The sequence below is a fragment of the Eurytemora carolleeae genome, unplaced genomic scaffold (genome assembly GCF_000591075.1).
Source record: "Eurytemora carolleeae unplaced genomic scaffold, Eaff_2.0 scaffold1196, whole genome shotgun sequence".
NCBI classification, from domain to species: domain Eukaryota; kingdom Metazoa; phylum Arthropoda; class Copepoda; order Calanoida; family Temoridae; genus Eurytemora; species Eurytemora carolleeae.
Window position 1 is genome coordinate 33,704 of NW_019397082.1, and position 24,553 is coordinate 58,256.

Here is a 24,553-nt window from a genome sequence, read left to right on the forward strand (position 1 = left end):
TTAAGTGCAAGGAAAATAATGCATTTATGAATTCAAACCAACTTTTGCCTTTGAATGGTTTGTTTAAATGTGATAAAAATAATTTTTTTGTCCCAATATTAAACATGGGGGATAGAAACACAATTTTACAGTCAAAAAGAAGGATTGGAAATGTGTACCCCACTTCAAATTTGTGTTCAAAGGCAGAAATCAATCAATCAACCAATCAATCAATCAATACACTAAGTCATAAACCTGTACATGAATTGTCTAAGGAAGAAGTTCAAGAAAGAAGAACTTTTCTTAAAGAACAATTAGATGTTAAGAATATGATTATAAATCAAGATCAACAGGAACAAGTTATAGATCTATTCATGAAACATTTCGATGCTGTGTCAGTTAGCAGTGAAGATTATGGTTCATCAGACCTATTACAGTTCCATATTACCCTTTTACCTGGCTCTCATCCTGTACGAGCTCCTTGCAGGCCATTAAATCCACTTCAAGAACAAGATTTGAAAATTCAGCTTGATGAGTGGTTGGCCAGCGACGTCATAGAACCTTCTGTCTATTCAAACTATATTATATATAAAAATGATAGTATCATTCAGTATCATAAACAAACAAAATTATTGTTTCATAATATGTAATGAATTTTTTTTAATTCCCTAAAAAAATATATATATAAAACTATATTATATATAAAAATGATTGTATCATTCAGTATCATAAACAAACAAAATTATCGTTGTCCTTTGGTTTATATGTGATGAAGTTTTTTTAAATTTCAAAAGAAAGCAAAAATTTGAACACGTTTTTATGTTTAAATATAAATGATGAATCCAACAGTCTATGGTTGAGTTAAGTTGAAGTCCCATTACTATTTATGATCCGTATGGCAGAGAATATATTTAGTGTATATGGGCTGCTATGTGAAGCACCAGCGAACATTCCCTTCAAGTTTATGTGAACGAGGTTTTTTATCTCTTCCTTCCCACTCCCCCATTTATATTCTAAACCAATTCCAGATACTCTCATCAACACAAGCTGACATACTGTTCATCCTCTCATTCTCATTCTCATCCTCATTCTTATCCTCATTCTCTCATCCTCTCATACTCATTCACACCATCTCATCATCATTCTCATTCTCATTCTCATTATCATCATCATTCACATTCTATCATCCTCATTCTATCATCCTTAATCGATCATCTTTATTCTCATTCTCATCATCATTCTAATTCTCTATCTCATCTTCATCCTCACATTCATCATCATTTTCATTTTCATCCTCATTCTCATTCTATCAATCTCATTCTCTCATCCTCATCCTCATTCTTATCCTCATTCTCATTCTCATCTTCAGTCTCATTCTCATCCTTATTCTCATCCTCATTCTCATCCTCATTCTCATCCTCATTCTCATCCCTATTATCATCCTCATTCTCATCCTCATTCTAATCCTCATTTTTATCTTCATTCTCTTTATAATTATATCATCCTCATTCTCATCCTTATTCTCATCCTCATTCTCATCCTCATTCTTATCATCATTCTCATCCTCATTCTCATTTTCATTCTCATTCTCATTCATATTCTCATCCTCTTTCTCATCCTCATTCTCATCCTCATTCTCATCCTCATTCTCATCCTCATTCTCATTCTCATCCTCATTCTCATCCTAATTTTCATTTTCATCCTCATTCTCATCCTCATTCTCATCCTCATGCTATCATCTTCATCATGATTCTGTTATTATCGTTCATTCCTATTTCATCCTTTTCATGCTATTTTTCAATATTAGGGGAGGAGAACTAATGTTTCCGAAAGGTTGCTATTGCCTGCAGCCTTACAGGCTCTCAATATCATTGATGGTTTCTTGCAGTTTCTTGTGTCTGTGTGTGTGAATGTCGGGGTGTACGTGTGTGTTTGTTAATCATTTTCTGAGCATTCATCATGTTTTATTTGATTAAAGCTGTTTCTGCTTCTATACTATACAGATCAAAGGAAATCCCCCTTCATTCCCTTACTATCTTCTTATCTAGCAGCATTTCCCCCTAGCAGTCATTTACCATCTTTCATATCATTTACTTTCCTTTCCTTTACTTTCATATTCTTTACTTTCATATTCTGTACTTTCATATTCTTTACTTTCATATTCTTCCTTTCTTTTCCTTTACCTTCCTATCTTTTACTTTCCTATCCTTTACTTTCATATTCTTTACTTTCATATTCTTTATTTTCATATTCTATACTTTCATATTCTTCACTTTCCTTTCCTCAACCTTCCTATTCTTTCATTTTATATTCTTTACTTTCTCATTCTTTAATTTCTTTTACTTTCTCATTCTTTACTTTCATATATTCTTTTCTTTTATATCCTTAACTTTCGTATCCTTTACTTTACTATTTTTAACTTTCCCTTTCTTTAAAATTTTCTTAATTTAATTCTTTTTTATTCTCAAACCACTTTCATCTTTCCTGTTCCAATCTTTTCTCTTTTTTGTTTTATTTCATTTCTTGGAAACAGAAACAAAATTAAATATTTTTTTGTACGTATATTTTGAGCTTAATGAGAGAAATGTTAAGAATTTTCATTTTAAATAACACCTGTACTATTTTTGTAAACGAGATAACAATCCAAGTTTTATAAGAGATAAGAACTTTATCCCTGTTAAATATGGGATGAGGTAAAAATAATACATTTTTTTCTAAAATTTGTTATTTTAGAATCCAAAAATTGCGTTCTCAGTTTTCAATTTAATTGTGTCCATTTTTAGCACAAATATTTTATTTATTCCTTAAAATCTCTATTTATTTATTTGTTAATGAAAAATAAGTTCAGTTCATATTTATATTTGACGAAAGCATGTTTACAGTTCTACTAGCTCTAGTTTTAATACTTGCTTGTTACTGGTTAACTGCTGGAGTATCTAGGAAACTACCTGGACCAAGGGCATATCCACTTATAGGATCAACAATATGGCTTAAGTCTAAAAAAGGATGGTTTGATTGGGCCATGGAACCAAGTGTGACAAAAAATCCAATATCATGTGTTCAAATCGGACCAACCAAGAACCTACATATCATTAATGATTTTGATATTGCAAAGGAACTATTTTCTAAAGACATATTCTCTCATCGTTCTTGCCTTGGTTACCAACTCAAACATAGGTTCGTAGGAGGATATATTTTATAATATTAACCGGGGNCTTGGAAGAAAACAAATTAAAATATAGACTTGAACTCTGCTTTCCTTATATTTCACCCTTTCCTTGTAAAGTTTTTAATTTTGTGTTGCTAAGAATAGCATTTTTGGTTTTAACAGGGGGCGGGGTATTTCTGAAGAAAATATATCTCCCTGCAGGTTTGTGGAGGTGGATAAACCTTCAGGTATAATCCTAACCAATGGTGAGCAGTGGAGTAACCAGCGAAGGTTTGCACTAAAAAATCTTAGAGATTTTGGATTTGGTAAACAGTCCCTTGAAGGGGTGATGAATTTTGAGATTGATGAATTAATTGATGGATATAGAAGCAGGTCGGGTGATATACTGATCAGTACAGATTTCAATATACCAATTATCAGTATACTCTGGCAGATTGTTGCAGGATCAAGAATAACTTTAGAGGACTCAGAATCTGTAAAAATGGTCGATCTTGTCACAGAAATATTTTCTAAAGGTAACGCTGATTTTGGTCTTCAAACAAAAATGGTCTGTTCCCTATATTTTTGCAACCTGATGGTGCAAACCTAACATTATTTGATCTAAAAGGATAAATAACTGAAATTTCAAAGTTCTATACGATGTTGGGTTACAAAGAAATAGGGATTAAAAATTAAAGTTTGTGGCAAAAACTCCTTTTATTTTTTGATATTTTACATTATACAAAGGTTCTATTTAAAATCAAGAAAACTTTTCTTAGTATTGCATATTTTATTCAAGATATTCCTGAAATTGTCATCAGAAATATTTTACAACATACTGACCAAAATGGTATGCAAAATACTGACATCTGATAATGAAAGGAAATTGTGAATAGATTAACAATAGTTTTGTTTCAGTTTTAGGTTTATGATAATTTTTACTTTTGAGTTGATATGCCAGTATAGATTACAAAATTGAGTTGATATGCCAGTATAGATTACAAAATTGAGTTGATATGCCAGTATAGATTACAAAATTGAGTTATCTTCTTTCAGGTTTTGGACTTTTAATGATTCTACCCTTGAGAATATTACAATTTTTTCCTAATATAACCGGGTATTCTGATAGAGCCAATATTATGGAGGAACACAAGGCATACATGTTAAAAATCATTACTGAGCATGAAGCAAGCTTTCAAACCGGGCAACATAGAGACTTTATTGATGTGTACTTAGCTCAGGTGGGTTCATTTGTTCTAACTAATATTGTTTACCAAGATGTATAGCTTGGAATCGGCAGCGATCTGATAACGAACAACTAGGATTTGAAAATTAATGGAGGATTCATTAAACAAACGAAAAAATCCGTTAATTTTTAGTTCAATCATAACGTAAATAACTGTTTATAAAAAATGGAAAGAAAAGTCCGAACAAATACTATGAATTCGGTTACATCAAATAATCTTGAAATATCAATAGTTTACGCCATCAGGTTTCACAGATACAGGGATTAGAAAATTTTAGTTGGCGACAAGGACTCAGTTCCTTTACTCCATACCCATATGTATATGCATGTATAAAAAAGAATCTTTAAACAATAAACAATTAAATCTAGATGATGGCGGATAAAACTGGAAAATACACGAAGGGAGATCTTTGTTCAGCAATGTTAGATTTTTTCCATGCTGGGACAGAAACATCATCAACTAGTCTCAAGTGGGCTCTCCTCTTCCTAGCACTTAATCAGGTATTCTTTTCTGTGCTGGGACAGAAACATCATCAACTAGTCTCAAGTGGGCTCTCCTCTTCCTAGCACTTAATCAGGTATTCTTTTATGTCTTAAACAGGATCCTATTTTGCAAATATGATATTTGGATTTTTTGTATAACTTAGCCCGCCATTGGTCGATGTCAAGGTTTTCAAAGAAAGAAAAGGTGTGTTCGTAATTTTGCGATTCGTGCAAATTTGGAATTTCTATGAAAAATTCCAATCGGTATTCTTCTTCAAAGAACTTTTTCATTTAGAAATATGATTAAAAAATACTAAACAAACAAATAAAATATCATTAAATTAAGCCAAAGTCTTAAAAATGGCCGCCTGAATGTTAAAATTTTAATTGAAGCTGGCTAAGAAGCTGATTTTTGTGTTATATTTTAAATTCTTTAATTAAAATTATGTTTTCTTTCTTTGATAGGAGGATCAAGAGCTGTGTAGAAAAGAGATAAAACAAATAGTTGGAGACACCAGACCACAGGTTTCTCATATGCCAGATCTTCCATATACAATGGTAATATAATCTTTTATAATCTTTTCAATCGTTCTATAAAAGGGACTGCGGGCACAATTTGAAGCGATTTTCATTTTTTTGATTGGCGCTTCCGATTCACAATGGTTCCCTTCTACCCGTTGTCCAAGCACAAATGAATTACGTATATTTTTTTGTTTTTTTCACTCAAAATTGATTGTTTCAATTGTGGTTTTTCTATATTGTGACTTGCGGACTTATGCAGCTGAATTGACACTGGAAATTAAAAGAATTTAACACTTTTCAAGACGATGTTTTCCTTACTGTTACTCAGATAAAGGTTTATAGAGAGAGTACATTTGTAAATCGTACATTCCACTCTGTAAATTAAGGATCACTAAAAATACCCCTACAGTTCCTTTAAACAAGAGATTGGTCTGGTTCTAAACCTTTTTGAAATTTAATGACGAAACTTTGATGGTATCTTAAACCTGTGAAATCATATACTCAGACAGCTAAGTCATTTTCAACCTTAAGGGTTCAATCTTAGACGTTATATACCTAAATCAAACAAAAGGGATGATTCATTTGGTGTACTTTCCCGTTTTGCCTTTAAATATCATATGCAGAACTGTACAGCGTGCTCTAGCTGCTTCAAAGTTGGTCCGATTCTTGTACTGAACCAAAATTTACAATGAAATAGCGCACGTCTTGGAAATGGACAACTTTTCTCGATTTAGCGCGTTAAATACCATTCAAAAGTTTGTGTTTGTTAAACAGTTTTGCCCTCTAATTTATTTCTCTAAATCTTGTTCTTGAGAACTTGGTTTCGAAATATTCCCTAAAATATTTCTAATTTATGGCACACCATGATCTGTCTTCTGTTTTGATTTATTATAATTTCTTGTGATATTCAGGCCACAATAACAGAGATACAGAGATTAGCTAGTGTTGCTCCGATGTCGTTACAACATGAAACATCGTCAAAATATACTCATCAAGATTACACATTTCAAAAGGTATTTTTTGTTATTGTATGTTTCTGTAAGCTGTATCCCGTAGTTCTGACAAACTCTTGTACGAGTATGAAACGGATTTTTGTATTTTAATTGTCGTCTTCATTCCAATTCCCAATTAACGTGATTTTTATTCACATTATTACGCTTTTTAAAAAAAGTTTTATGGACACTGATTTTATTCTATATATGTATTCTTTTTCTCAATATCAATATTTCGTTAATTCTTCTCTTTATAATTATTCCCGAAAATGTCTTTTCCTTATTCCGAAACATTTCAACAATTATGACTTCCAATATTTCAACCATTTTACAATTGATTCCCAGTCCTATATAGAACCTACAACTAAAATAATTTTTTTTCAGAAAATCCAGCTTTAAAATACTGTTTTAGGGATCCCTGGTTCTGGTTAATCTCAGTTTTATAATGAAAGATCCAAAATATTTTGAGAATCCCCTGAAGTTTAATCCACACAGATTTCTGGATCAAGATGGAAAATTTGTCAAGAATGAAAGAATAATCCCTTTTGGTATAGGTTAGTTTAAAACATTTTATTATCACATTTTACTAAATAAGTTGATTTCAAGTTAGTGTAGATAATGGTGAAAATATTTGCTTTATAACAACATCCTATATACCAAGGACTTTAATAATATGCATGATATAAGATCTATCGAAAATTAATTTTGAAATTGTATATATTTGAGGTTTTATGTTATGAAGAAGTTGAATTAAGTATGGTAAAGTCGAATTCAGGTTTTCAAGTGAACTCTCATCCACCCAAAAGAAGTACTTTTATCTGTACCTAGTTCAACTACTTCTTGGCATTCATTAATTCCGACCTTTGTTAGGTAAAAGGTTCTGTATGGGTGAGGTGTTGGCTAGAAATGAAATATTTCTGTTTCTCGTAAACCTGATACAGAAACTACAATTTAAAACTCCGATCACCCATCCACCACCCGACCCTGAGAACTACTTGACCAACTTTACAAGAATACCAGATGATTTTTATATTAACATTACACCTGTTGTGTAGTTGGGATAATCAAAAATTTATTTATTTGTTTTGCTTATTAAATAACAAGTTTCAATGCTATTTAAGATATTCACTCTATTAGCGCTAGCGTAAAGACTTTGGATCAAAGTGAAATAGTCTATTGTCATTTAAAATCTACTAATTTTACAAAAATTAATAGATTCTCATAAAAGAGAAGACGTAAATTAAAGTGAACTTCTTTCTGAAGATTGGGATACCTGATTCAAAAGGTACCATTTAAACCTATATCTGAGTAACAATTTTTATATCTTAAACGGATTGAATTTTCCTTTGTTTATCTGCAATATAAATTCCGCAGGTTGCTAATAATTTTATATAGTGGCCACACTTAGAAAAATCAAAACAGGAATATCTCTCTTTCATCCTTAATCAGACTACGGATTAATGGGCAGCGTTGTGCACCGGACATTACCCTCCATAAATTAAGGTATTGATGTCTGCAGTTTCTCTATTTTTATCTTATCACAATTACATAAGGAAAATAAGTTTAGGAATACAGACAAGATTACGTATAAATCTTATCAAAGGAAATGAGTCTTTGCCACAAACTCTGATTTTCTAATCACTATACCTTTGGAACCAAATGTTGCAGACGTTAGATATTTCAAACTATGAATTCTGTTAGATCAAATAATCTGAGTTTGAAATATCAAAGGTTTACAACATCGAGTTCTAAAGATATTGAGGTTTAAATATTTGATTTTGTTCAAAAGACTCCATTCCTAGCTTTGCTGGTTGATAAGTGGCATAAGAAAAAATAAGTTTAGGAATAAAGACAAGATTTCGTATCAGTCGTATAAAATTAGCTGGTTGATAAATGGCACTTGAAGCTTATAGAGTGTGTTTATCGATTAGTGTACTTCTCAGGCCTAAAAAGCTATTGGAAGTGAAGAGGTAATGTCTCTTACTCCCCCTCCTCCCCCCTTCGTGAATCCTCTACTTTGCCCCCCCTCCCCATCTTTACCCGCATCATAAAAAGCTATGCTATGTTGAAAGTATGTATAAAGACACAGTAAATATAAAACACAATGGGTTAACTAATCTTACTGCAGTAGAGTTGAACAATGTCAGTTTAACCGGTTAACTAGCCTAGACTTGACAACTAGAACGATATAAAGACAGCAGGGTGAATATAACGGTTGGATGAATTCAGAGTATTTAAGAACATGTGCTTCATGTTATACATTCATTACCCTATTCATCTTATAATTCATTATCCTATTAATCCTATACATTCATCACCTTTTTCATCCTATATATTCATTATCCTATTCATCCAATACAGTCATTACCCTATTCATCTTATGCATTCATTATCCTATTCATCCTATACATTCATTACCTTATTCATCCTCCACATTCATCATTATATTCATCCTATACATTCATTACCATATTCATCCTATACATACATTACCCTATTTATCTTACACATTCGTTATCGTATTCATCCTATACATTCATTACCTTATTTATTCTATACATTAATACCCTATTCATCTTATACATTCATTACCTTATTCATCCTAAACATTCATTATCCTATTAATCCTATACATTCATTACCCTATACATGTTATACATACATTACCCTATTCATTACCATATATACAGCTTATACATTCCTTACCCTATTCATCTTATAATTCATTATCCTATTAATCCTATACATTCATCACCTTTTTCATCCTATATATTCATTATCCTATTCATCCAATACATTCATTACCTTATTCATCCTAAACATTCATTATCCTATTAATCCTATACATTCATTACCCTATACATGTTATACATACATTACCCTATTCATTACCATATATACAGCTTATACATTCCTTACCCTATTCATCTTATACATTCATTATCCTATTCATCCTTTACATTTATTTCCCTATTCATCTTATACATTCATTATCCTATTTCATTCATTTACCTATTCATCTTATACATTCATCTACCTATACATTAATTTCCCTATTTATCTTGTAAACTCATTTGTTTACTAATAATAATACAATAATACAAGATTTAGTGAAATGATGCGCTAAATTTGAATTATTATTCTGATATCCAGAACAACAGAGACACTGGAAACTAGTTTTTTGTCCTACCAATATAAATTCTTGTTGTGGCAAGCAACAAGATGAATTTTATATTTGTACAGATAAGTTAGCCAGGTACAGATAAAGTTTTACGCTTTTATTGCGCATTGGAAACCCCAGTTTAAAAGCTCGAAAAATATATTCTGCACAATTTGTTCTCAGTTAATATTTTGTTCAATTTTAATAATCTAAAAGAATTGAAATAAGTGAACGTGAAGTCTTCCATTTCTGGCTCCTATGTATCCTTTTCAAATCAAAGATAATTTTATGTTACCCTCTATAGCAAAGATGGCAGTATCCTTGAAACCTTCATAAAAAATGTCGAAGATAACGTCGTCCCTAGCTTTACTTCAAATACACTTAATTCTTGACATCTACAATGATTTGCATTATTCTAAATTTTTACGTTTGTCTTGAAGTTAGAACCACGTTGCAAGAACTGAATATCATTTATCTTTTATCTTCAAATCTTCTGGAGTTATGCCAAACTGTTTACTGCAGGAACATGCAGAAAGATTATTCAGATTTTATTTTATCGAAATTGCGCGAATTATATTCGTTCCACAGGTTTGATTCTGCTATTGCAATATTTTTGCGAATTTTAATTAAGAAAGGCGAAGCATTTATAAAGATAATTTTTAATAAAATATCTAAAAAAAAGTATTTGAAATAACAAAAATAATTGATCTAAATACTTGATTTAGCCAGAACCAGGGGAGGGGGGTTCTCATCTTAAATTGTGTTCTTAACATCAGGAAGTAAATCAAATATACATTTTTATTCCAAATTGTAATTGAAGCCTTTTCGCGCGGAGGCCCAAGGGAGAAATTCACGTTAGTGTACAGAAATACGGGAAAGCCATTTTTGGTTTTTTACCTTCAGTATTGGACATTTTTAGAACCTATTGTGACTATAAAATATTTTTGATTACATAATTTATAATTATGTTTCTAGCAGGAGAAAAATAGATCTGCTTAACCCTATTCCTGCTGGGGGGGGGGGGTCAATTTGACCCCCCTGTAGTTTTTTTTACATAACTCAAAAAGTATTGGCCTGAGGCTGTTGAAATTTTCTGACTTTTCTTACATACCCAAAGCCCTCCCTTTAGGCCTAAAACCGGGCTTTAATACTAACTGCCTGAGTCCTCAGGCACACTGCCTGAATGACTGCTTTTGCCCGTAACAAACTAAATCTTTGTTTTGACCCACTTTCACTTGTCAGATTTTGATAAAATTTAGCTTTTTGGAAAGCCTGTGACATAAGGAAACGGATTGCACAAGTTTTGCGAAAAAAAATTGCAATTTTTTTGCAAACAACCTGTCAAAGGAAATTTACACATTTTTAGTTTTTCTTGATTAAAAATCAGGTTATTTAAAATTTTGCAAATTTTTTTCATATTTTGCATATTTGAAATGACATGGTCAAGGGCTTTTCAAAAATGTATAATTTTTCATTTTTTGGACAAATTTTTTGCAAATATTTTTACTTTGTAACTGGATTTTGCGATAAAAAAATTCAATTTTTGCAAATTTGCAAAATTTTTTTGCAGATTCTAAAAGTAGAGAACATGAGCTTTCTAATGATGCATCATTTGTCATATTTGGACATACAACATGGGATTTAGAGTGGGGGTCAAATTGACCCCCCCCCCTGCAGCATATCCTGGTTTTCAAGTACCCCAGCAGGGATAGGGTTAATTTGGCCATAAGTTGAGAATTTTATGGCGTTTATGGTACTAAATGATGCTCTTAACTTTCTTGTGCAAATCCTATAATGGCCTCTCGGTGCGAAAGAGCTAGGTCCGTTCAAGCAGTTAAAAATTGTTTTTTTTTTAAATATCAGAGATGAAGAATTGATTTAAAGATATTGTTAAAAGTATTACCGAAATTTTCCAGAATGTTTTTTCTAAGCATGATGTATAGGACGGGAACATTTTATTTTACTTTAAACAATATCGGTAGTATCGATAATTTGAACAGCAAAGCAAAAAGAGCTAATGTTGTTCATCGTTTTGGGATCATTTTAGATTGTTTTGGATCGTTTTTAAACTAAAACAATCAAAACTTACAAAACTGTATTAAGTTAAAGTTTGCTTTTATTAAACTTTGCATGAATATCATTTTCCTAAAAAAATAGGAAAAAATGATCCAAAAACTAACGTTACATCACATTCCTTTTTTGCATATATTGTCTATCAGGGTCAAAGTTTAACAAACTGTAAAAATGACAAATATTTAAAATAAAAAATTTAGACAACATTTGCTTTTTATACACTATGCCAAATTTTGACTTTGTAAGAAGATATTGGCAAAATATGTCCCAAACACGAACCAACTCAATGTTGAGTCTTGTTTTCATTAAAATCCGGAATGTGCCAATTCCAAACGTGAAAATCCACCAAATAGAATATTAAACCGGTTTTTTAAACTGAACTCTGTGGAAAATAAGATGCAGCTTGAATCCAAAAGCTCAAGCAGTAAAAAAGGTCCAACAACAGCTTAGACCCGAGCTGTATTTACCCGAATTTTTTAAATCGCGGGCCGGCTCAGAACAGCATTACCTTTTTATATTTTCAGCAAACCAACTTGTATTTCAAGTTTTCAGAATTTTCCCGAAATATTCCTTCTTTAGAAAAGATAATTGAAAATGTTTGGGAAAATGAAAAAAAATTCTTTATTTCACTGCAGGAAGAAAAACAAAATTAATACTTTTTAAATTTTTAAACTTTTTATGATTTCATTTGTTTGTTTTTATTCTCGATATTAATCTCGGGGAAGAGAATAAGCGGGAAACGCCTTCTCTAAAAAATTAAATGTTTAGTTAAAAAAACTGTAAAATAAATATGACAGAGGAATTAGTTATTACAAAATTTTATTTTTTGAACCTTTAATATTTAAAACTCTGATTTTAATTATCAATGATCCTAGCAGAACTTTATAGTTTGAAATATGAAAGGTCTACGACGTTGCAAAGATATATGATAAGATACTTTCAGTTTGAGGAGAGTAACAAAATCCTTAAATAAGAATGAGAAAAAAAAATTTTTTTACAGAAACATCTAGATTGGATTTTCATTTCTTCAGAAAATAAATTAAAGAAAAACTTGAAAACCTATTTGTAAACCAGTGGTTATTTCAAATGAAAACCAACCTGGGAAGTATTGTTACACGCCCTCAATCATTTTAAATTAGTTAATTCCTGCTAGATATAAAATTTAATGGAAAATAAAACCAACCGTCTCTTAGATGTTTTTGCAAAGTCAACATTTTGCACGGTGAAATAAGATTTAGAGCAAACAATTTTGGAAAATGTCAAACCTTAGTTTTTGCTCTTTCTTAAACATACATACAATAGAAAGCAGTTAATTTCTCATTTTTTAATTTTTTTAAAATTTTTTTTTTAACCTGAATTGTCTAAACCATATAGAATATAGAACAGGGTTGACGACTGAGTTGAAAATGCCAATTCTGTAGAATATTACAGTTCGAGCAAGGGCATGTAGTTCATCCATAGCCTAAAGATATAAGTTTTTTTAATTTAAAAATCCTAAAACTGTGATTTATTATTTTGTACTTTTATCATAAGAAAAAATCTTACTTTCAAAGTATTGTTCATTATGGATACAAACTTTTAAAATATATTCTTATTATCCAAAAATGACCCTGTATGTTGGCTAGAATTATTGATACGTTCTACCAAAAATCCTGAAGAAACCCTGTTTCGCCACCCGATTGTGTACATATGGGATAATAATATTTCAAACTTTTGGTTCATTGATCTAAGGAAAGGTCTTTTACACCAAGTTGCAAAGATAAAAGGATTTAAAGAAAATGTGTTTTAGATTGAACCCATTCAATACGATATACGGGGTGGTTCATTCAATTTTTATTCCTGACCCTTACCTGATGGATAACTTGGCAGAAGTGAGAAGATTGCAAGTTAACTGTGTCTGGCAGTGTACAGATTAGACCAGAATCAGCTGATTCGTACACCATCAACCTCAGGCAATCTCCCAGGTAGTAATCCTGGTCTAGAAATCGTATTTTTTGCAAGAAATTTTTTACATTACACGTTTTTTAAAATGATTCATTGTTTTTAATTTTTCTGATTTTACTTCCAAAAACCACAATTAATAGCTAAAAATGATCTAATATGATGTGGGACACCCTGTATTTGTATGTATGAATACATGTTAAAATCAAAAGTACATGGTTAGAATCTGCCCCATGTAGAAAAAAAAACTTAGACTTAATAGTTTACAAAAAGCAGGCACACTGAATTAACAGCAAAAAAAGTAATATCATGAATTTATGAAAAACTGAATCCTTCCTTCTGACCAATGGAACGGTTGTGTTAAGTTGGCGTTAAGATCACATTCTCCAGCATGTATATCATCATAGTATCCTGTGTACAATCTGTACAAATAAAAACTTACTACAAGGTGTCCCACAAAACATGACAATTGGTGATAATTTTCAAGTGTTTTCTTCCATAGTTTGTTAAAGTGACTGTTAAAAACATTTTAGGAGTTGATCGCGGCTAATATTAGTTCTATCTGATGTCCATGTCTTGAGAAATTGATAAAAAAGTTTAAACTGTGTAAAATATTTCCAAATGTATGTATAATGGATCCCCATTCATTTTAACTTAAAGAGAGTGACCGGCAATTTATGGTATTATTTGAACTGAGAATGTAGTACTGTGGAGAAACTTTTTAGCATTGATTTGAGACACATAAAAAGTTTTAATGATGAAAAATTACTAAGTTTGAATGCAAAGTCGAAGTTCAAAATCATCCATTTGGGTGTTTACGTTTTGAGAATTGATTTTTTTTTTATTTATTATAAAACGACAACAAAAAATGTATCAAAAATTCTACAGTAAAATAATTAATTGTTTAGGAACATATTTCTCAATTAAAATTTGTTAAAAATCAATGTTAGAATCAATTATTGCTTTTTCATCATTCTATTAAATTTCTTATTCTTTGGAAATTTTTTCGCAAATTTCTACAAATTCTTCAATAGTCATCTTTTCAATAAAAAATAAAGAAAATCAACAGAAAATGTTTGTGAACAATGAGAGATTACGGGAAATGAGTAACCATGAATAAGATTACTTATTTTTGATGATAAGAGTTAATTTTTATTTTCTCAACCTGTTCCTAAACAAATAATAAGTTTACTGTAGAATTTTTGTTACATTTTTTGTCGTCGTCATTTAATAATTTTTAAAAAAGTCGGCTTTGTCCTCAAACTCAGTAATTATACATCATTAAAAAGTTTTATATGTCGCAAATGAATCCTAAAGAATTTCTCCACAGTACTTCAATCTCAGCTCAACTACCATACATTGCCAGTCACTCCCTTTAACAGTCCCATTAAGTTGTGACTAATATGAGACTAATATGAAATATAAAATGGCAGTCATAATATAGAAAAAAATTATTTCAAAGTAAAATATATTTGAGTAAAAGATTTTTATAACGAAATAAATTGCAACAAGTCTTTAACAAGTATATGGAAGAAGACATTCAAAATGATTCACCAACTGTGATGTTTCTTGGGACACCATGTGCAACAAGTAAACATAAGAGTTTATTATATCTTTCTTTATTTTGCTTTACTTTCATTACATTAAAGTAAAGCAAAATGCAAATACGATAATGAAAATGTTGAAACATTAAAGATTAAAATAATAAACCCCTGGATAGACATAAATATGTTTGTGATAAATCATTTCTAATTTTCATAATTTTTCATAGTAAATGCTACAAAGTAATCACCACACAATATTCTCGGCCTGATATCTTTAAAATCTAATTGATAAAACGTTTTATTTTGACTTTTGATTTTTTAAAATGCATTTTTTAAAAGATGAAAGGTCTGCGACAATGTGTTGAAAAGATTTAGGGCAGTGACGCATGTTCAGTTTCTTTTATTTTAAAATTCTTTATTAATATTAGAAATTGAATTATATAAAAGTTCCACAAAGATATTACGTGACTGACCTGACCGCTACTAGAGAGTGGTACATGAACATGGGGGAGTGGAAGATACAGAAAGCTATCAGGATAACTACACTCATGTCATCATTCATCATTCAGAGTAGTCATTTAACATTTTTTTTATTCGAGGTCGGAACACTTAGTTGAATATCTCTTTGTTGCAAAGACCAATCTCGATATCCACAATAAATAAAAACTTTTAATTTGAAAATGTAAGTCCCTAAATCTTGGGCGCTAGACCAATGCTAGACGTTTTCTCTGTTCTGATTGGCTTTCCTGTATCTTATCAGAGCTCTCAATGGTTGAGGTAACCAAAGTCTAAGGTTCAGCCGTCTTGGGAGGGGGCCAAAGTAAGTGGGCGGCCTGGGGGAGAAAACCCGATTTAACGCTCTTAAAATACAGGTTTAAACTATAAAAGTTACGACTTATTTTAAGTCTAGGTTTTTGTTCACTTTTACCAAAACAAGAAAATGTCCCAATTGAAGATAGAAAAAAAGAAGATGAGAAGAAGATGATAGATGCTAAAACTATTTCAAAATAACAGAATTCAAATTGTTATGATGTTTGATCCTAGGATATATCTTGAAGATTGAACATACTTCACATGAAAGGAAATGCTCTGACTTTAAAATCAACAATTTCTCTGTTTAATGTCGTCTTCAAATTTTAAGTGTATTGATTGAAAACCAATTCATATTTGAGTTTGGCGTCGCCATGTTGATTTTCCTTAAAGTGTTTCGTTTTTTCTTTGTGTATTTAGTAAAAAGTTTGCAATTTCCTAAAAATTGAAAAGATTAAAAGCTATTTTCAAATTATAGATAACTCTTGAAGTTCAATTTGGAATCAAAGAGAGGATTTAAAAAATAAATGGTTTACCTTTTTCATTGGTTATCTTGAATTTCTTAGTATCTACGGGGCCCTGAAAAATGTTATAAGAAAACAGTTTCATTTTTTAAAATTAATTTTACCATTTAGCATTATAGTGTAAAGATAGAATTTATTTAAAATATTTCTAAACTCCAACAAATCTTTCTGAGCTTACTCTAAATGTTATATATATTGAAAAGTTTGGCAACTTGTACAACTTGAAGCAATTTATTCAAGTAAACTCTGGAAGGAATAGAAAGGAAGTTTAGATATAACTTGCTTTGTAAATATTTGCACGGATCTTCTCTCCTCACTTGTTATTATCAAATAAACACTCGCAATTTTATAGAATATTAGCTTTCTGTCAATAGATTCATTAGATAGAAATATAAACAAATATATATTTGAGATGATAGAAATTAACTTAACACTTACCAGAACTCCAATTTTCCTAATCCTCATATAACAACTATATAAACCATTTAAAACGTTGATGATAGAACTAGTTGAATTGATAGTATGAAAACTCTAAACTTGCAAGCTGCAAAGATATAAGAATTAGAAAATTTTGAGTTTGATACAAGCGTTCAGTTCCTTAATACACCAAAACGCTTTTTTCTTTCAGCAATTTCTTAGAAAAATATATTTTTTTTTAAATGATAAATTAGGGGCAAATTTTATAAGTAACCCAACTGATAAAATAAATACGACCTGTGGGAAAATAGGTTGATCAAGTGATAAAGGAATGATATAAGCTCTCGTAGCAGAGAACTTTGCATCTACACCAATCCGTCTTAACAGATTATCACGATAGTTTATTGTTTCCTAATTCTTAAAACAGTCAGTTTTTTTTTAATTTAACAAAGTTCAATTTGTTTCCTAACATTTTAAAATAATTGAAATCAAATTCTATTACAGCAAATTAGTTAAACTTCCATCACGGGGAAAAGCAATTTTTTTTTTTTTGATAACATTTTTTCTTTCTTTTGATGAAATTTTTTTTATTGTCACCGTAGTCTCTCTGTAGCTGTCTGTGGGTCCTTCATTGCTTCCAGATATTTCTTCTGGATATAGAACTTTCTACAAATATACCGGATATAGAACTTTCTGCAAACATACCGGATATAGAACTTTCTACAAATATACCGGATATAGAACTATCTGCAAATATACCGGATATAGAACTATCTACTAATAAACCGGATACAGAAGTATTTACAAATATACCGGATATACAACTTTTTACAAATATACCGGATACAGAACTATTTACAAATATATACTGGATGCAGAACTATCTGCAAATATACCGGATATAGAACTATCTACAAATATACCGGATATAAAACTTTCTGCAAATATACCGGATACAGAACTATCTACAAATATACCGGATATAGAACTATCTACAAATATACCGGATATAGAACTGTCTACAAATATACCGGATACAGAACTATTTATAAATATATACCGGATACAGAACTATCTGCAAATATACCGGATATAGAACTATCTACAAATATACCGGATACAGAACTTTCTGCAAATATACCGAATACAGAACTATCTACAAATATACCGGATACAGAACTATCTACAAATATACCGGATATAGAACTATCTACAAATATACCGGATATAGAACTTTCTCCAAATATACCGGATATAGAATTTTCTAAAAATATACAGAATATGGAACTTTTTGCGGACTATAAAAAAATTTTCGGGAAAAAATTTCAAATATATGAGCGAAGAGCTTCATTATATAGACATATGTATCTTTTAAACTTTCCATTCTCTTAAATAAAATAGTCAAATTTGATAATATTAATGGTTAGCTAGTATATTACCTTAATATTTTCCTGTTGACGCAGAATACTGTTATAAGAGTTGACAATACAATTATCAGAACAACAGTCTGATAAACTCTAGAATATAATATAATCAGTACAACACTCTGATAAACTCTAGAATATAATATAATCAGAACAACAGTCTGATAAACTCTAGAATATATTATAATCAGAACAATAGTCTGATAAACTCTAGAATATAATATAATCAGAACATCAGTCTGATAAACTCTAGAATATATTATAATCAGAACAACAGTCTGATAAACTCTAGAATATATTATAATCAGAACAACAGTCTGATAAAATCTAGAATATATTATAATTTGAAGAGAAAAGACTGTTGTGAAAACTCTAATATTTTGTTTGTAATAATACTTAACTAACCTTAAGCATTTGGAAAACGGATACGCAGGTATGAGAGATATTTTTAACTATTTTCGAAAAAAATGTTCGATATTTTGGAACGTTTTCGGTAGTACGATACAAAATGTAGACATATTTCAACCCATTTCACTTCTGTACTTGTTCAAGAGAAGTGGTTCAATTCAACTGAATGTATTTTAGTTCAACTCGATTTCATTAAATTTGGTTTGTGGTATATTTAGATTTAGGAAGATAGACTCTTGAAAAATTTATAAACAATTACATACTTACCGGTCCAAAGTAAACACAAATGTACAGATGTGGTTTTTCCTAAAAGGAAATAAATTTTCAAATTATAGTATGTAAGAAAAGGATCAAGAGTACAGAAACAAAAACTAAACTCTAGAAATATTATAAAAAGAATATTTCTAAATTAAAATTAACATAAATTAAGGTTGGCATAAGAGGGCTACGAAAAAATTCGAATTAAAGAACCCGATTACACTTCATAAAATCCTAATTTTTCTATTCTTCTCTCTTTGCAACAAAATAATGTAAACTGAAAATAGTTGAAACTTGAACTATATTCAGATCTAACAGAATATGAGTTTGAGAAGAATAAGCAGTTCATTTAAAATTAAAGTTTTGACTAACCTTAAATATAACGACGAGTATATGGTAGAACCCATGGCTAAGCAGAATATCCAGGTTAGAAAAACCATCCACATTGTCTAGATACATATTTTTCATATGTATTTGCAGGGTGTCTCTTTAAAAGAAAAGTAGGTTTTTGTGCGCCAATGGCATTATTCAAGACCGAATTAAGATTATGGCCTTTTTGGCTTTAAATATATTTTTGATCTATACATGTATTTGCAAAATTCAACTTTCTTTCGCATTTTTAGACATTCCTTGTAGAATTATTCTTTATAAATATTTAACAATGCCATGAAGTGGAATTAGCATTCAATTCTACCTTTTTCACGTTCATGATGTTAGTGTACTGCAGAGGATATTTTACACTAATGTACCGATCAATTGAGAGCAGCACTAAATATATATTTATTTTATTATTATTTATCTTTTATCTTCAAGTCTGGTAAAAATGGCAAGCAAGTGTTCTGTGTATTTTTAATATTGATTGAACATTCCTTAGTACACACATAGATCCAGACTGTTGTTAAAAGTTGTATTCATCTTTACGATTTGGTCGACTTTAAAGTGTTACATCGTCTTGGTCTTTGGTTTTACCTCACTTATCCTTTTTTATAGTCACAGACATAGACATTGTACATTTCAGATTTATAAAACACTTTCTTAGCTTCTGTTTTAGAAATTAATTGGCAAAATTCTCTTCGATATAAAAGTTTTGACTCAGATAAATGTTATATATCTAACCTAGTGAGAACAAGGCATTTCCCATTACAACTGTAAATACTGTTTGTATCAACCGACATTGTAGTTCTCGATCCCTTAACAAATACTTGTATCTATATATATATATATATATATATACAAAACATCACTCTCCACTAAAACCCGCTATTTCTTTGGTCAGAGTTCTGCAAATCACTGCAGTACACACTGAAAGCTTAGTTAAGGGTGACATATACATTGAATACTTTGGAACCCAGCTTTAACTTAAATTTAAACTTTTAAACTAGACTAAGAACACTCCTGTGGGGAAAATCGGTCCATTTGCCCCAAAGAACTGAGCTTTTGCCACAAGCTCAAATGTTATGGTCCCCATATCTTTGCAACCTGCAGGAGTAAACCTTTGATATTTCAAACTTAGATTATTTGAAGTAACAGAATTTATAGTTTGAAATATCAAAGGTCTATGGTATGGGGTTGCAAAGGATTAGAAAATCAAAGTTTGTGGCAAAGATTTAATTCCTTTGATTTTAGTTTTTTAGGCGAAGCCTGGTTCCCAAATTAAAATATATATAGAAAAATCTCGAATTTGTTGTTTTTGTATTTGTGTTTGTATGTCCGATCCTAAATCATCATAAACCTTTGTAGTAAATTGTCTAAAATGTTTATTCGAGAGTTTCTTATAAGCACAGGAGTTATTTTAGTCGAGTTGAGAAGGTTAAAAAACTCATTTTCCAGGCAAGGTTGGTTTTCCAAGATAGTTAATTACAATCTCTTTTAATATGTAATAATGATTATATTATTTTATATTTTTTAATTAGATTGTTTTAAGAATAAAATTAGAGAGAGAGTATTTATTTTCAAATACAAAATACAAAATAATAATGCATGATGGTTCAGCTTAAAATAAAACACAAAAGAAAATTTATTATGAGCCAATTAAAAATTGGCGTGTATTTAGTTAAAAAAAAAAGATAATTTTATTCATAATATTCAGGGTCTAAGGAAGACGGTTTATAATAGCATCAAATGGAGAATGAAAATAAATAATTAATTTGAGCAGAGTTCTATTATTAAAGACCCCTACATTCTAGTTAAAACATGAAATATAATTACTTATGTGTAGAGGTGCCACCCACTTCGGTGCTGTAGAAATGGGTAAAACTCAAAAATGTCTGAAATAATTTTAACAAATTTTAAATTTCCAATATTTTCTTTAATATTTTGTTCTCTCACCTGGAGTAAATATTTTGAAGCTACACTTGATATAAGAGGCAACAAGAAATCACTGTAAAGTTTTTAATTAATATTTTATAAAAATAATAATCTTATAACTTAAATAATAATCTTATAACTTTAATAATAATCTTATGACTTTATGATAATCTCATATCTGTAATAATAATCTTGTAACTTAAATAATAATCTTATGACTTTATGATAATCTCGTATCTGTAATAATAATCTTGTAACTTAAATAATAATCTTTTATTTTTAATAAGAATCTTATAGATTAAATAATACTATTATTTGAACATAAATAATAATCGTAGAACTATAATAATAATCTTATTTCAACTAAAATAATAATAGAATAATTTCATAATAAACTTCAATCATTAATATAAATCCAGTTCTAGTTCTTTAATATCCGATCAGATTCAAAGATAATATTTGTAAATAATTAGCGGTAAAGGAGTTGAGTTTTTGCCACAAACTATGATTTTCTTATCTCTATATCTATGTAACCCAATGTCGTAGATCTTAGATATTTCAAACTATTAATACTTAAAGATAAAATAATCTAAGTTTGAAATATCAAAGGTTTGCACCATCAGGTTGCAAAGATATTGGGATCAGAAGATTTGAGTTTGTGGCAAAAACTCAATTCCTTTGTTTGATAAAAATGTTAAAAATGTAAAACATGTTTAGCTTGAACTCCATTCAGGAAAATCATAAATTGTGGTTAAACTAAAGTGATGAATCAATTAAAAGTTACCAGAGTTATTATTTATAAAAATACAAAATAAGTGTTATTGTAGATTTTACCGCCTTTTAACCAACATTACCGACCCATGATTCCCTCAACAGAGGGACATTAAGTTAATTTATGTCCCTTGGGACAAATAAGTAAATAACGACCCGATCTGCGAAATTTTCATCTCAAAAGATGATGAAATTGTGTACAACTACTTTTTCGGGAAATTAAAATTATACCTAACCACAGGTTCCCTCGACCAATTTTGCTTACAAAATTGGTCTTGGTAACCCTTGGTAAAGTAAAATTCCCTTAACTTCTCTGTAAAGTGAATAATTATAAAAATACATGTGTTTATGTAACTTACCAGTACAAGGTGCAGGCAAGAACAAAGAAAACGAAGTTAACTAAAATAATTAATATTTGTAATAGTATACTAATAATAGTAATAGTAATTTTGCATATATTTGTAGGGCTTAGGCATATTTGGACAAGCCTGAACACAAGGAATTGTTTGCCAAATTGGCACTAATTTTAAGCACATTTGCAATAGTTTTGGGATATTTCAACATTTATGGATTGGTTTGAAGACAAAAATTGTATTTGTTTAAACAATTATTGCTCATTTTCTCGAGCGTAAAAATATTAAAGGACAACTTATAAATAATAAAAGAATTGAGTCTTTTTCACAATCTCTGATTTTCTAATCCTGATATCTTTGCAACCATATTACGTAGACCTTGGATATTTCAAACTATAAATTCTGTTAGATCAAATAATCTAAGTTTGAAATATTAAAAAGCTTAAACGATCAGGTTAGAAATATATCAGGTTTAGAACATTTGAGATTGTGCCAAGGACTTAATTTCTTTGTCAAGACGAAAAATGTTGTTGGTGTTTTCATAATGTGTCTGTATTAAAAATATACCAAATATACCTATAGCGATAAGAAATCCTGAATAGTAGCTGATATGTACGACCTGAGCCTCGATGTTCAAAATTTTGTACAATTCTTCTATATCTGTCGGTCCTACCACCTACGTAAATAAGGAATTTATTAAATCGGTATAATCTAATTATATATTGGCCTTTTCTGCTGGCTTGTTTACTAAAATATCAATATAAAAATTCAAATTTTTCAAATTTTGGAAATTTTATTTATTGTTATTGTTTTAAAATTCAGTTAAAAGTATTTCTAATTTACCTCATATAACAAATCTTTAGTAAAATTCATTTTTTCGTACACTCGTGGGCTCTGAAATAATTAACAGCTGAAGTTGTTGAATATATCAAAAGGATTTGAGTTTTTGCCACAAACTCAAATTCTCTAATCCAAATATCTCTGCAACCGGTTGGTGTAAACCTTTGATATTTCATACTTGGATTATTTAATCTGACATATTTCATAGATTGAAATATCAAAGGTCTACAGCACTGGTTTGAAAAGATATAGGGATTAGAAAATCAGAGTTTGTTACAAAGACTCAATTGGCCTTCCAAATGTTTTATACGTACCATTTATTTTAAAAATTTTACTTAACATTTTTTAAAAATACCTTATTAAAAAAACTACGGTTGATCAGAGCTGAGCACGTTCAGCCTTCTTTGTATTAACGTTCATGAACGAATAGTTACAATCTTTCAAAAGACAAACTCTTCACTTATCTGTTCGTTCTTAGCTAAGAACTGAACGTTAACAATATTTTCCTTTCTTTTTAAACCTTGACGGCTTGAAAACAGCTAAGAAATGTGTATGATATATTGAGAATTGATATGCTGAATATTTCTCTAATATCTGAACCTTTATATGCAGCAGACAGCTTAATACTGAAGTGTCAAACCATTCATTTGTTTATTTACATAAAGTGTTTACTGTTTACCAGAACAGCTAGGAGTGCCAACAATAACATATTTTTAATTTATTCATTTTAAGCTCTTTACCTTTTCAACGGAAATGCACAGAGAAAACTGGGAATATACAAAAAGTCTAAGTGGCCTGCACAATTGAACGTGTTTACATGTCATATTACAAGTTGTAACCTTAGACCAAAAACGGATTAACAATGAGAAAGATATCGTCGTTTTTACTGCTTAAAAATATTGAAAGTTTCAAGAAGGGAAAAAACAAAGATGTCTCAATAATTTTTTAAATTACGTCGGCAATTTCTTTGAATACTGTTCATTTATGTTTTTAAAGTGGTTAAATAGGCACCATTCAAATTATTTTCGAGGCGCCTACCTGCACTTGGCAAAAGTTTTAAGATAATAAGGCATTTTTCTAATAAAATTCGATCAATTAAAATTCACAATTTTACACCACGCCCAGAGGAGCAAAACATTGCCAAGTTTTTTCCCAGTTTTGACATTAAACGACGAGTTTCTCCTTCTCATTAAAATGATATGTATCAGATATATTTTCACAAAATCATAAGTTCTCCGCACTTAATTAAACAATCTCTTCCTTATTTGAAGTTTAATATAATAGACATTGATTTGATTAGGCATTGTCGTTCAGGCAGATTTCTAGATACTCATTACAATGCATCAGTCATGC

The 24,553-nt window shown here is 30.1% G+C and overlaps 2 protein-coding genes and 1 long non-coding RNA gene across 5 annotated transcripts; 1 reads left to right on the forward strand and 2 right to left on the reverse strand.

Annotated features, from left to right (window-relative positions):
* Positions 1-2,843: 2,843 nt before the first annotated feature.
* On the forward strand, positions 2,844-7,485 carry LOC111711708 (cytochrome P450 2J6). 3 transcript variants are annotated; one of them, XM_023486123.1, is made up of 8 exons: positions 2,844-3,156; positions 3,350-3,663; positions 4,184-4,368; positions 4,743-4,874; positions 5,322-5,414; positions 6,290-6,391; positions 6,783-6,924; positions 7,241-7,485. In XM_023486123.1, the coding sequence occupies exons 1-8, from the start codon at positions 2,852-2,854 to the stop codon at positions 7,423-7,425; spliced, it is 1,458 nt and encodes a 485-aa protein (XP_023341891.1). In that variant the 5' UTR covers positions 2,844-2,851; the 3' UTR covers positions 7,426-7,485. The 3 variants fall into 3 exon arrangements, with proteins under 3 accessions (XP_023341891.1, XP_023341893.1, XP_023341892.1); XM_023486125.1 differs by lacking the exon at positions 7,241-7,485 and adding an exon at positions 7,097-7,201; XM_023486124.1 differs by lacking the exon at positions 6,290-6,391.
* Positions 7,486-12,240: 4,755 nt separating this feature from the next.
* On the reverse strand, positions 12,241-21,310 carry LOC111711702 (uncharacterized). The gene is made up of 17 exons (XM_023486108.1): positions 21,258-21,310; positions 21,138-21,196; positions 20,046-20,119; positions 19,624-19,697; positions 19,302-19,378; positions 18,939-18,977; positions 18,279-18,356; positions 17,437-17,505; positions 17,137-17,218; positions 16,435-16,477; positions 16,285-16,336; positions 16,129-16,181; positions 15,562-15,628; positions 13,881-13,966; positions 13,454-13,581; positions 12,956-13,065; positions 12,241-12,351 (listed from the first exon to the last, which is right to left on the reverse strand). The coding sequence occupies exons 3-17, from the start codon at positions 20,068-20,070 to the stop codon at positions 12,288-12,290; spliced, it is 1,047 nt and encodes a 348-aa protein (XP_023341876.1). The 5' UTR covers positions 20,071-20,119; positions 21,138-21,196; positions 21,258-21,310; the 3' UTR covers positions 12,241-12,287.
* A 1,052-nt stretch (positions 21,311-22,362) lies between these two features.
* Positions 22,363-23,808, reverse strand: LOC111711704 (uncharacterized). The gene is made up of 4 exons (XR_002767306.1): positions 23,556-23,808; positions 23,204-23,254; positions 22,937-23,036; positions 22,363-22,406 (listed from the first exon to the last, which is right to left on the reverse strand). It is a non-coding gene; the product is annotated as an uncharacterized LOC111711704 (long non-coding RNA).
* Positions 23,809-24,553: the final 745 nt, after the last annotated feature.

Excerpts from the sequence above, each read along its gene's own strand:
- LOC111711708 (XM_023486123.1), top strand. The coding sequence starts at position 2,852 with ATGTTTACAGTTCTACTAGCTCTAGTTTTAATACTTGCTTGTTACTGG. Across the intron at positions 4,369-4,742 it reads TTGATGTGTACTTAGCTCAG|ATGATGGCGGATAAAACTGG; the intron begins GTGGGTTCATTT and ends AATTAAATCTAG. Across the intron at positions 4,875-5,321 it reads TCTTCCTAGCACTTAATCAG|GAGGATCAAGAGCTGTGTAG; the intron begins GTATTCTTTTCT and ends TTTCTTTGATAG.
- LOC111711702 (XM_023486108.1), bottom strand. The coding sequence starts at position 20,070 with ATGGGAAATGCCTTGTTCTCACTAG. Across the intron at positions 16,478-17,136 it reads ATCAACCTATTTTCCCACAG|GGCCCCGTAGATACTAAGAA; the intron begins GTCGTATTTATT and ends AACATTTTTCAG. Across the intron at positions 13,582-13,880 it reads ACCGTTCCATTGGTCAGAAG|ACCAGGATTACTACCTGGGA; the intron begins GAAGGATTCAGT and ends TACGATTTCTAG.